General features: G+C 37.7%; 2 protein-coding genes across 2 annotated transcripts in view; both read left to right on the forward strand.

Moving 5' to 3' along the window:
- The first annotated feature begins 1,262 nt into the window (after positions 1-1,262).
- Positions 1,263-7,426, forward strand: LOC122069389 (serine/threonine-protein kinase AFC1-like). The gene is made up of 12 exons (XM_042633390.1): positions 1,263-1,508; positions 2,241-2,412; positions 3,011-3,037; positions 3,266-3,419; positions 3,508-3,556; positions 3,665-3,779; positions 4,017-4,108; positions 4,280-4,436; positions 4,542-4,606; positions 4,879-4,976; positions 5,075-5,180; positions 6,989-7,426. The coding sequence occupies exons 1-12, from the start codon at positions 1,401-1,403 to the stop codon at positions 7,145-7,147; spliced, it is 1,302 nt and encodes a 433-aa protein (XP_042489324.1). The 5' UTR covers positions 1,263-1,400; the 3' UTR covers positions 7,148-7,426.
- Positions 7,427-12,747: 5,321 nt separating this feature from the next.
- The window catches only part of LOC122069369 (uncharacterized protein At4g14342-like), an 824-nt gene continuing 578 nt past the window's right edge, over positions 12,748-12,993 (forward strand). Inside the window, exon 1 of the mRNA XM_042633364.1 lies at positions 12,748-12,846. Coding sequence (XP_042489298.1) covers positions 12,748-12,846 — 99 coding nt within the window. The remainder of the gene's footprint in view (positions 12,847-12,993) is intronic.

Consider the following 12,993-nt stretch of genomic DNA (forward strand, 5'->3'; position numbering starts at 1 on the left):
CTTAAACAAATATGGCTAATAAGAAATCCAAATATGATATTCTTAAACATTGGGTGTCTCAACTGTAATTTATCTATACAAGTAGATTGTAAAAAGAATTGGGTGCCTACCCACAAGTATGACTAAAAACCAGCGTGGCAAATGCCTAATTCCAATTGAATAACTATGGCTCATTTTGGCTATTGATCTTAAAATTGTGCCAACTAGAGATATTGTGGCATCCCTTAGATTAATGTTCAAAGGTTCGTGTCTTTGCAAAAGTTGGTAGGACAGTCTACAATAAATCAATAATGAATAGGTAAATGTAATCACATGTTTCTTTCACATGGAGTTTATATGGTAAAATAAAGTATTGAAAAAATATACAGTTTCACTCTACCCATGGTGAAGAGAAAATCTCTTCATCCACCTCATATTCAGTAAAGGGTAGTAACATCTTTTCACACCCACTGTGTCTTGACACAAATACACACTGTCGAGCAAAGTTCATCCTTCCTTTAAAATTTTAACATTTCCCCTTTTTATATATGAGACTTGATTAATAACAGATCCATAAAAGAATTTAATGATAATAGACAAAAAATGACTGGATGAATAGCTATTGATTTAGATTTGATTTTATAGAATGAACATATATTGGTTCAATTCGATCTCACCTATTATATACAAAAAGGGCAAAGGATCACTACTTGGTGCAGAGTGGGTGTAAAAAGACCAATGTGCCCTCCTCACCGTGCAGTGAAAATGCTTTCTCGCGCCTTTTTATTGGTTGAGCTGGTGTTACCTGTGCCAGACCGCGTTCTTCCACCCATACAAAAAACTGAAAAATCCAGAAGGTACCCAGATTCAACCACCCATTTGACAGCCCTACCAAAAAAAAAAAAAAAAAACCACCAGTCATTTGACACCCATACAGGTCATGATAGAGAGGGGCCTACGGTTATCACGAGATTCATGATAATTATGCGATAGTGGAAGCGTGGAACGGACCCAATGTCTGAAGATCGGGTCCGGATCGGCCTATCCGACTTGAGCAATCCTTGTCCGAATATATGGTTAGTGGCAAATCGGGACCGATCCTAGACCCATATAGGCAAATTAAAACCGATCAGTATCCCGGTTCCGGGTTTTTAAACCAGGAGCGGCACATGGCTACACACTCGAGCGCATAAGCGCACTAATACACAGAAAGTTGGTGAGGTTTAAATCACAAGCTTAACCATGGTTCCTCGCACCCGGGTTAGGTGATAGTTAATACTGGTGCGGCTCTCGCCTTAAAATAGGGTTCATCGACTCATCTTCCCCAAAACTCAAATCCTGTAAACGATCCATCTTTCAATTTTTTCTTCTCTGCAAGTATTTTCTGTTTCCTGTAATTTATATCTGCCAAAGAAGGTTTGATGGAGACTCAGTGGATAACCGAGCTTCCTCACAAAAACATGGATAAACGCCCTAGGAAACGACCTAGGTTGACATGGGATATGCCCCCTTCTATTCCTGCTCCTAAGGTTCGATCTCCTCCGATATTTCGATTCATACTGCTTTTGATTATTTTTTCTAGTCGGAATTTCGTTTTCATTTCTTGAATTCTATCGAAGGTTGAATTGTTGTAATTTTTATATGAAGTTCAGGTATCTTAATTCTGTTTTGCCCTAGATATCTTTGTTCTTTTGGGGAATATTCAGTTCCGGCATCCTCTCTTCCTTCGCTTTTTTTACTTTCGTTGGTCGCTGCCATGAATTTGCTCTTGATGACTAATCTTTTACGATCGTTCTTCCCTTATCACAATCTATATTCAATTCGACATAGGATTCCCCCCCCCCCCCCACCAAAAGAGAATACCCTTTGAAACTCGGTCTCACTTGGATTGTGGACATGCGATCTATTGTTTTTTCAACAATTTCCTTTTCCTGATATCATTTGAAAGTCTCATCTGTTTTTTCCTTAATTTATTCTCGATGTCTGTGTGATTGTTTTACATCTGGCGATGTTGTGTAAAGGCTCTTCGTATTTATTTTGTTTTTCTATAATGTAATTACTTGTTAAATTTAAAGTTCGTTGGAATTGTTATCCTTTTTTTTTTTTTTAAACCTTTGGGGGTGGATAATATTTTCCCGTTTCAGCGTGTTATCGTTTTTGGTTTCTGTTGCAAGGCTACATGTAAGTTCTTGCGGGAAAAAAGCTCGAAGGGGTTTTGTAAATCGATTGATATGATTAAATAAACGTTTTTCTCTGTGCAGGTCCTTCCAGCAATGTTCTGTGGGCAAGAGTTTGTGAATGTAGCAGTCTCTGATTATGCATATTCTTCTCTGAACCACAAAGGACTGCCTCGCAATGGATCTCCACCATGGCGAAATGATGATAAAGATGGCCATTATGTCTTTGTAATCGGAGAAAATTTAACCCCTCGATGTAATTACACTCTGAACTTATTTCCCCAGCACCCTCCTCTCCTCCCTACTCCTCCCTCCCCCAACAAAAAATGGGACTCTGACCACCACATAAGACTTGCAGCTGTGAGATCATTTACTTTTTGAATGTTTTGTTATAATCCGTAGCATCAGGAAATGATTGATGCTTCAACTTCGGTTGATCTCAAGGGGATGAATAGGTACCTGATGATAGTTTGTCTACTTTGTCGACCAGGCCTTTTCCAGGGAATTTCTTAGACCAAACAAATGTCCCAGTTGTACTGTTGCTGTCATTTTTGATATATTTTTCTGTCTAGAATTTCGGCTAGGCCACCGCATTTCATTTTGTTTTGTTTTTTTTTTTTTTTTCAAACTGGTGGTTAGGTAGTTGGTAACCTTGTGACTTTTCCTATTTCATGCTCGTTTTTTTCCTTTTTAGATGGATGTGAATTTTCCTTCTCTCACATCTAAATTTTCATTTTGAAATCAGAGTTTCTTTGATGACTGTTTTTCCCCCATGCCCCTCCTATTCTATTCTCGCTCCCTCACTTTTCTTTTACCACAGTTGTGTTCTTATATCTGGTGGTTGTTTTCTGCAGACCGGATTCTCAACAAAATGGGTGAAGGTTAGTGTTTTTTTTGTTTTTGTAATTTAAAATATTTCCATAAAATGTCTTATCCTTCTTCGTTTGGGCATTTTTTCGAGTTCAGACCTATTTCTTGCTCTTAGAATGGTTTATGATTTTGCATGATTTTCAGCAACATGAGATTCTGAAATCGGAATTGGATGTCTTACCCATGATGTTGGATCAGTATATATATTTTTTATCACCTCTCTGATGCAATCATTGCAGGTACATTTGGGCAAGTGTTGGAATGTTTGGATAATGAAACTCAAGAATTTGTAGCAATTAAAATTGTTCGTTCCATTCACAAGTATCGTGAAGCTGCTATGATTGAAATCGATGTTCTGCAGAAGCTTGCCAAACATGATATTGGTGGCAGTCGGTAGGACTTTTGTAATCTATCTTTTATCTTCCTTTTCTAGCAGTAGCAGATCAAAGTGAATTGGTATAAGTGGTTTTATTCTTTGCAGTTGTGTGCAAATACGGAATTGGTTTGACTATCGTAATCATATTTGTATTGTAAGTATTTATTAGTGCTTTTGGTTAATTTGGGAGGCCAATGCATTTCCCTTGGTGCCTGAATAATTTGAGTTAAAACTTGCGGATGGATTTAAATGATTTTAACAGGTATTTGAGAAGCTTGGACCAAGCTTATACGATTTTCTCCGCAAAAACAGCTATCGTTCTTTTCCCATTGATCTTGTTCGGGAGTTTGGCAGACAACTTTTGGAGTCTGTAGCATGTGTGGACCATACTTGCACTATTCTTTTCAATCTTGTCTTACTTGGTGCTTGAGTTCTTTCTAATGAGAATCTGAAACTCAGGCATCAAGGCTACTACTTTTTCCATCTTTGTCTTTTCCTTTGACATGAATTGCCATGCTATTCTGGAAGTAGCTACTGATAAGCATGGCAGTATGCTGAGTAATTATTATCCTCTTCATGGATTGCTCATTCCTGGCACTTGTTTAAACTTGCAGTTATGCATGATCTGAGATTAATTCACACAGATCTGAAGCCAGAGAATATTCTTCTTGTTTCCTCAGAGTATGTCAAGGTGCCTGACTATAAGGTAATTGGACCATAAGAGTTCCTGTGCCTGATTTTTCTGATCTGTGTTGGGGTGTGGGCTGCACATGTTGTATGTTTCTGTGTTTGTTTGTGCGTGTGTTGATTAGGATCAGTGGTTTGGTAAATTTCTCATTAGTGACATTTTTTTTGTTTACTTTTGGCTGCAATTAAGTTTCTGTCACGGTCAACCAAGGAGGGCTCCTATTTCAAGAATCTGCCCAAGTCTAGTGCCATTAAACTGATTGATTTTGGGAGTACAACATTCGAACATCAAGATCACAGTTATGTGGTGTCAACACGGCATTATCGCGCACCAGAGGTTATTTTGGGTAATATATTTGTCTTTTCTTGAAAAAATAAATTTGGGGAATGTTTTTAATTTATCATTTCATTTATACGAGTGTGGCCTAACATTAATTTTTTATCTTCTTCAGGGCTTGGGTGGAATTATCCTTGTGATTTATGGAGTGTGGGTTGCATAATCCTTGAACTTTGCTCGGTAAATTCAGTTGAACTCGTTATGCTTTTGAATCTGTAATGCAATTTTTCTTTCTTAATAGAAACAGTTTACTAGTTGCTTTGGAATAACTGTTGTTTAATTGGATGTTAAAGAGAACATCCTGAGAGAACCTATGTTCATATGCATCAACAGTCAAGTTCCTGGCTACCCTGGAACATTATTGCATGCGGCATGGCATGTAATGCATTCTGCTCATTTGATAATTATATTTACAAGAATCTTACTTGTACTTTCCTTTTGCTGATGTTTAGGGTGAGGCCCTCTTCCAAACCCATGAAAACTTGGAACATCTTGCCATGATGGAGAGAGTTTTAGGCCCTTTGCCACACCATATGGTGATTAGTGCTGAGTAAGAATTTCTAGTTTTCCATTCCTGTATTTTTGTAAGTTCTTTGGAACTTGATTCATTTGAATGTTTCTCCTTTGTGACACTTTTTTCTTTTGCAGCCGCCGTTCTGAGAAATATTTCAGGAGGGGTGCACGATTGGATTGGCCAGAAGGTGCAGCTTCAAAGGAAAGCATGAGGGCTGTTTGGAAATTGCCTCGGTTGCAGGTAATTATTTGCATTTCCTTTGGTCTGCTTTTAGGATTTGTTTTTAGTGTTCATTAGACCCAGATGCAATTTAATATCTTGATTTGCGTGAAACATGTTTGGTTTCTAATTTTCGAAATATTTTCTTGTGCATATTGTGCTAATGAATTTGGTAATCAGTAAATGTGGATGCATGCATGGGGTCTTTGTAAACTGTTTTTCTGTATTCCTGTATTCCATGAAGCTGTTGATGGTGGGGTTGGAACTCACATTAGCTTAACTAGAACTGTGAGGTTGGATTCCCTCTGCCATTGGTATTCTCATGGTTCATAATAGTCTATTAGTGATTCTGGTGTTTTGTTTGAATTTAAATTTGATTGGATTTTGAGAAATTGTCAGAAAAGACATGCATGAATTGGGGTTGAAAAAAATCTCTTCGGTAGAGTTGAATGGCAGAACTGGCTCTATGCTGCTGACCCAAGTTAGTTGAAATAAGGCTTAGTTGGTTGAGCTTGAGTTGCTCATGGAAATTAGACTTGGGGGTGGACACCTGGGACATATATGAGGCTCAGTCCTCCCACCTGACAGGCTGACATTGTAAATCGGATCTGGTTTTGATTTTTTCTTCCTAATCAGTTGCTTGACCTGTGTATTACATCTTTTATCAATTTTTTTTTTTAGACGTTCTATGAGAAATGATTTTGTCATTTGGTGAACTAAATATTGTTCTCGGGATGTAAAAAGAGCTCCGAGAAAAGTGAAGTGAAAAGATTAATTGTTATTAACAACAAATCTGGCAAGGGTGGAACTTCCCACGTTTCTTGTATCTACTCGTATTGGGTGGTCCCAATTGATCTCAAATCCTGAGTCATTAAGTTTCAACTTAGAACAGTTCTCCTCTTGAATTTGGTGAAAAGAAGTCAGGTTTCCTTGAACTCGTGTACTTTTAGGTGCTTGCTTCTGGTGCAATATAAACTCAACTTGGCGATTTCTTATCTAAATGAGGTGAGCTATATTGATCCTGTTTTTCCATTCAACTATATTTATAACCATTCTTCAATTTAACCTATGCACATCTTTCCCTCAAATCTTCCAAAGTCATTTTAGGTCTGCCCTGTCTCTTTTTGCTCCTCAAATGTGAATCATTTGCCTCCTAGTGGCATTCAGAAATTTTCGTTCGACATGTTTATGCCACCTCCAACGTTTCTCTCAGAATCATTTAGTGTAGCTATTCTAAATTACCCCTCTGATTTATCTTCTATAGTTTTACCACTCCTCTGACTCAGCATTCTCATTACAGCTACACTGTTTTCAACAAAGATTTCTAATCTGCTGGTGCATTTTCTTTTTGATAGTGCAGTTGAGCAATCTATTGATTTCTTTTTAACGTCAAGTACATATGCACATATTCTGTAATAATTGTTTTTGTTAGCATCCGTATATTGCTTAATCTTCTCCTGTAATGCCAATGTATCCTCTCTCTCTCTCTCTCTCTCTCTCTCTCTCTTTTGGGGGTGGGGGAGGGGGAGTGGGGAGAGCAGAGATGCAGCTTTTTGGCTATTGGTGAAAATCCTAACTGTCCTGGTAGATAGTTTTGGTGTTCAGTAACATCAGGACCCCCCTCCTAAATATACATTTCAGCACAACTTCATGATAAAGTTACTATATTGAAATTATTACTCTCTTTGAAAATTGGCATACGCATTCCTTAACCATGTTAAGAATATATTGGGGTACCATTTCTCTTGACCGTCTCTTCTTTTCCATTTTTTTATATATATATATATATATATGCTAGTTTTTAACTTCAGATTACTTTTGTGTTGCAGAACCTGGTAATGCAGCATGTAGACCACTCTGCTGGAGATCTAATTGATCTCTTGCAAGGACTCCTACGCTATGATCCAGCAGAGCGGGTCAGTGCAAGGGAAGCACTAAGACATCCCTTCTTCACAAGAGACTCAAGAAGATATGGCTATTCGTTGTAGCTTTAAGGGCTTTGTCGAGGGCTTTTTAACCTTGATGAACTCCCATCCAAGTTTATAGTGAGCATGATTGCCTATAAACGGTAAAAAGGAAGATCAAGTGATAAGGTACAACCAGCTTACCTCGTTGGATTAGTTGTAAGGTTACCATCACCTGTATAGTCAACCACCCCCCTTGCGCTGGCGGGGCAAAATTTCTTGAATCCTTTTGTAGCATTTAATCTTGTTTGATTCGATCATCTTGTGGAGAAGAAAGGATAAATTTGTTTGTGTTCCATGACATTTCTACTGTTTTCCAAATTGCCGCTTGAGAAAAACTGCAGGATTGCATCGCGAGTAAGTTATTTCCATTCTGTCTTTTTGGCCAACGAGGAAAACCCTTTGAATTTGCCTGGTTTTACGGGTCAGGTCCCAGGGGTAAACCTCGGTTTTATGCAGTCACATTTAACTCGTGTAAACAGATCATTTTTTTGGGGGGGGGGGGGGGGTGGGGGGGGGGGGATTAGCTGGAGATTGATCTGTATTTTAAAATAGTGATTTACATCCCCCTCCCCTGTAGTTTGCGTTTATTTCACCCCTTCCCCTATGTTTTAAAAAATCCGACATACCTCCCCTGTCAGATAACTCGGTTAGTAAACCGTTAGTTGTGGATGTTAAAGTACGATTCTACTCTTTTGCCTTTAGCAAAATTTTTATTACCAGGGATGTTAAAGTATGATTTTACCTTTTTGCCTGTCTGACATGAATGTCAGAGACAAGTTTTCACTGCTATCTCCAAGAGCTTCACGTAAGCATTCAAGGAAAAAGGTCCAGCTTTTTTCACACTCAACTTCAACAACACCATAAGCAATTGTGTAGAATCGTATTTTAACATCCCTGGTAATAAAAATTTTGGTAAAGGTAGAAGGGTAGAATCGTACTTTAACATCCACAATTAACGGTTTACTAACCGAGTTATTTGACAGGGGAGGTATGTGGGATTTTTTAAAACATAGGGGAGGAGGGGGGTGGAATAAACGCAAACTACAGGGGAGGGGGATGTAAATCACTCTCAAAATTTTGATAAAGGCAGAAGGGTAGAATCGTACTTTAACATCCACAACTAACGGTTTACTAACTGAGTTATCTGACAGGGGAGGTATGTGGGATTTTTTAAAACATAGGGGAGGAGGTGGAATAAACGCAAACTATAGGGGAGGGGGATGTAAATCACTCTTTAAAATAAAACACCTTTACCTGTGGAGTTAACACTTGGGCTGTGTTTGGTAGCCAAGAGAATAAAAGAAAAAAAAAAGTACACATTTTGTACTTTTTCTTCTTGGTTCGAGAATTTCTCTTTGCACTTGGTATGCCTTTGTCTATGATAAGATTTAACTTTTGAAGTTCAAAATTTCTCTTGGGAATTGTGATGTTTTTTTTTATTAAAAAAAAAGAAAGAAAAATCTTGCAAGAAACATAAGAAAATATGAGAACATAATAAGACAAAAAATAAATGCTCATACAATGATTTCCTATGTGTTTATATCTCTCTTAAAATTCAATTATTTTTGAATTCTTTTCTTTTCTTTTCTGTTATTTCTCTTAGGTACTAAACATATACTCTTTTTATTTTCTCACCATTTCATAGATTCTTTTTTCTTTTCTTTTATTTTCTTCCCTTGGCTACCATACATAGCCTTGAGGTGTGCCATTATTTTCCTTTATGTGGCCCATTGTTTTAAGAATTGGGTTAGGGCATATGTGGCAGATCCAGGTCCAGATCCTTTTAAACCCTGATGTGCTCAGACGTTTCTTTTCATTTTATTTTTTCTATGCTGGGGGGGGGGGTGGTGTTGGGTGAAATATCATATAATCTGTTCATTCGTTGATCTGTATTGAGACTAATGTTCTAAGAATGATAAAACAAAGGTTCTGAAAATACGCATTTCCATCTTTGAGAAGTGAATGGACTTTGAAGGAAGCCAAGGTTAGACACCGTTTGAAAATACTATTTTCGTAATTTTCACTTCCCTTATAAATGATCTATGTTTCACACCCAAAAAAAGGGATGATCTTACTATGTATTGTATAGTTATCAATGATTTTTTCTTTTTGATGTCTATATTTAATTTGCACATTTACATGGACCCTCTGAATAACATGGTAAACATTCCCTAATAATTTTTACATTTCATGTGCTTAGCCTAAATTAATAAGTAGATAAAAAATGTGCTATAAAATTGATAGAAAAAATAACGTAACCCACTTGTGCACGGTGGAGGAAGGATGTCTTTTCACAATTCACCTCCTCTTTCCCATGTGTCTCGGGTGTGTAACATGCAAACATGTAGCATTCTTTCTCCCAAAATTAATATATCATTGAAAAATAGAATCAATACTATCAAAGGATTTCCTACCATAATTTGTAGTACGGAATGAGTCAATCGTCTACTTTAGCATCTTATTGAACTAAAATGGTGATATTATTTTTCCATTGATCAAGAATTTTGACTTTTGGGAATTATAATGATCAGCCACAATAAAAAGGGTTTCAATAGCCACTCCATAGGGAGATTCTGAAATTGTGGAGGCTTGGTCAGGTCTTAGCTGCTCAATATTTAATAAAGCTATAGTGTTTCACTAATTCACTAACATGAACAACGGCCTATATTGTATTTGACCATCTACAAATTAAAGAATAGAAGAGGTTAATAAAAAAGCAGAGATCCTAATTAAATTTAAGGATTGTCATAAATTTTCTATTTTTTCATTAAAAATGATCCACAAAACATGATAATGGTTTTGGTGTAAGAAAAAAAAAATGCTTAGCTCAATTTGATGTGAACAACATTCCATACAAGGCATTTACATGTATTAGTGATGGAAATACTTATATTGGACTTTCCTCTTTGTATTAGTAGAACCATAATTCTTTTCTAACCAAAAAAAATAAAAAAAAATTAGCAATTGTATTATTGACCAAGAAAAAATGACTTTTTTTGGTACAAAAACATTCTGAAATTTAAATTGGAAGTAGTTTCCAAATTTTTTTTTATTGCATTTCATAAAATATATACTGTTTTTCTTCATTCAAAAACAAAATCCTTTTGCTTTTGAGGCGATTCCTGTAAAATATTTTCAATGAGATAATTAGAAGAAGAGTATAGAAATGAAAAATTCATGGATGGGATCACAACCTTTATAACATTTACAAGCTTATTAAGCTGCTTCACAACTTGTTGTGATACCCTTTTGGTTCCTGAGACAATTATCGTGAAGAGAGCCTTGTCATCATTCAAACCAACAGAAAGGGACTCAATGTTATACCCGCTTCTAGCAAAGACACCAGCAATTCGAATTATCATTCCTCTTTCGAACGCCTGAGAGTCGGTCAAAGGAATCGCATTGCCGTTGCTCTGTTTTCTACGCTAGTCGCAGAGACTTGTAGTCTCTTGATCTCGAAAGCTCTAGATTTCGAACGCAAGCTATCGTTCATTCTGGGGAAATCCAGGGTTTTCGAGAGGTTTCGGCTGAAACCCATATCAAAACATGATTGCAGATTCTTGGCTAGAGTGAGGTGAGCCAACTGAGCAGCCATTGTTGTGTGTGTCTGTGTGTGCGTGACACTCACGCACAGAGAGAGAGAGAGAGAGAGAGAGAGAGAGAGAGAGAGAGAGAATATGGTCCTACCAAATTAACATTCCTTGATGGAAGGATGTGTTAGACTTTCTAAATATAAAGGACTCTAGGTTCTCACACTATCGTTATTGTGAGCCATCAGCAAGAGAAACTAAAGAGATGAAGTTTGAGAAACTTATAGATATTCATCCTCCTTGTGTCGCAGTGAAACTCAATGGAGGTCAGCTCAAGAATGGTGGCTATTTATTGAGATGGTTCTTCAGTGAACGATATGCATCATTTATCTTTGTTATTATTGTGATTCTTGAATGTTTGGCATGATTCTATTATTGTATAGTAGGAATTTTATCCCACAAAAGAATCCTATCAGGCTACTGTTCCCAACTCCCAATAGACACAGCACACAGTTGGATGTCTGTTCCCAACTCCCAATAGACACAGCACACAGTTGGATGTGAAAAGACCCAACTACCCCTATTTGCACTACGTATTTTCATGCCTGACTATGTCTCAGCATGGGAAGGCCAGCCTGATAAGGTTCCATAACCCTTTCTTTGTGGAAGTGTTTCCTGTGGGGGATATTGGCCCTTGCACGTGTGCAAAAGCCAATAGGAGAGTACACAGAAGCAATATGTAGGGGGTCATTATTGTATTTCATCGGGGTGGGTGTTGTCATTTCGCCCTATGTGTTTAAGCAAAGCCCCTACACTCCCCTTTCGAAAACATTTTACAGAAGCATAAGCAATAGAGCAGTCCCTGAATCCCTGGTAAGGGTGTCAATACCTAAACCGAACCGGTAAAATTGCCCTGAACCAAATCTATTGAACCCGGATCAAACCAAACCAAAATCTTATTGGGCCGATTTCGGTTTGGCATATTGTAACTCCCTTAACAAACCGAACCGCACCGAAAATGGATTGAACCCGAAACCGAATCAAATCAATAAGAAACTGAAAACAGCCCAAAAATCACCAAAAAAATAAAAAATTGTATAGTTTTGTATGGAAAATCAAACTCAAATCGGTTAAAAAACAAAGAACAACTTGATTACAAACCGATAAAAGAAACCGAAGCAAAACCAGAATCAAACCGCATTGAAATCGAAACCAAACTGGAACCGAAATATCCTTATTGGTTCAGTTTCGATTTCACCATTCCCACACTGAAATCGGGCCTAACAGAACCATTGACACCCCTAGCCTTGGTCATGTGACTAGTACGTTAACACACAATCTAATAGGAGGGCAGAGGCAAGCATTGACCAACGCATGAATAAGAGAGCAAAGCAGTCTTTCGTGCCCACCTATGTCACAACATAGACGACAACGACCAAGGAGCATGAGATTGGATTCGTTGCTCATATGATCATACAGTCGTACAAGTGAGCATCCAAAACCTATTTCTTTTGCTTCCAAATATACCCCTCTTCCAAGTATGATACCTTATCTTTTTTCATGCATGACAATTTTCTCTCTCTCAGGAAAAAAAAATTGGGAAAAAACTGGGAATGTTAGGAATAGATATACTAGCATTTCTTGACCATTAGATTAAAAGGTTTAAATCTACACCATTGATGAAATATACTCTAGAAGTATAAGCAACCTAAATACCTGACATCTGACTTGACAAAATACAGTTGCACCTGACAAAACTCATTCTCTCTCTCCTGCACTTTCCCTTTGTAAATTTCTGCTTCTAAAGTCAACTCTCGACTGCTATCGTCTCTCCCTTTTTTTAATATCCGCTGGAGATCATTTCACGTATTAGGTAATTGCGGACCAGGTTTGAAGGGAGGGAAAGGCGTGAGCAGAGGATGGGTCACCGAGAGTTGCGGACCAGGTTTGGAAAAGGGGGAAGAAGAAGAAAGAAGAAGAAATGAGGGAGGTACTGGTTGCCCACTACATTCATCTTTTGCAAGAACTTTGGTAGGAGAGCAGCAACGATGAATTAGGAATTTCACAGAAACAAGTAGCAGATTTGTAAACATGCAGGCGAGTGATGGGTTTAACAATAATTCCCAACCTGAGCATCTCCAGGCTAAATATGTTGGCACTAGACATGCTGACTTGAATCGATTTGAATGGGCAATGCATGACAAAACAACAACTGCCTAACGTAGTTGGCGAGCTGTGGTTTATAAAAAATCACATGCTCACCGGGAGGTCTCAAGTTCGAAACCTGGCTGTAAACTGCTTCCCTCCGTACACAAAAAAAAAAAAAAAAAAAAAAAA

Source organism: Macadamia integrifolia, unplaced genomic scaffold, assembly GCF_013358625.1.
Source record: "Macadamia integrifolia cultivar HAES 741 unplaced genomic scaffold, SCU_Mint_v3 scaffold595, whole genome shotgun sequence".
Lineage (NCBI taxonomy): Eukaryota > Viridiplantae > Streptophyta > Magnoliopsida > Proteales > Proteaceae > Macadamia > Macadamia integrifolia.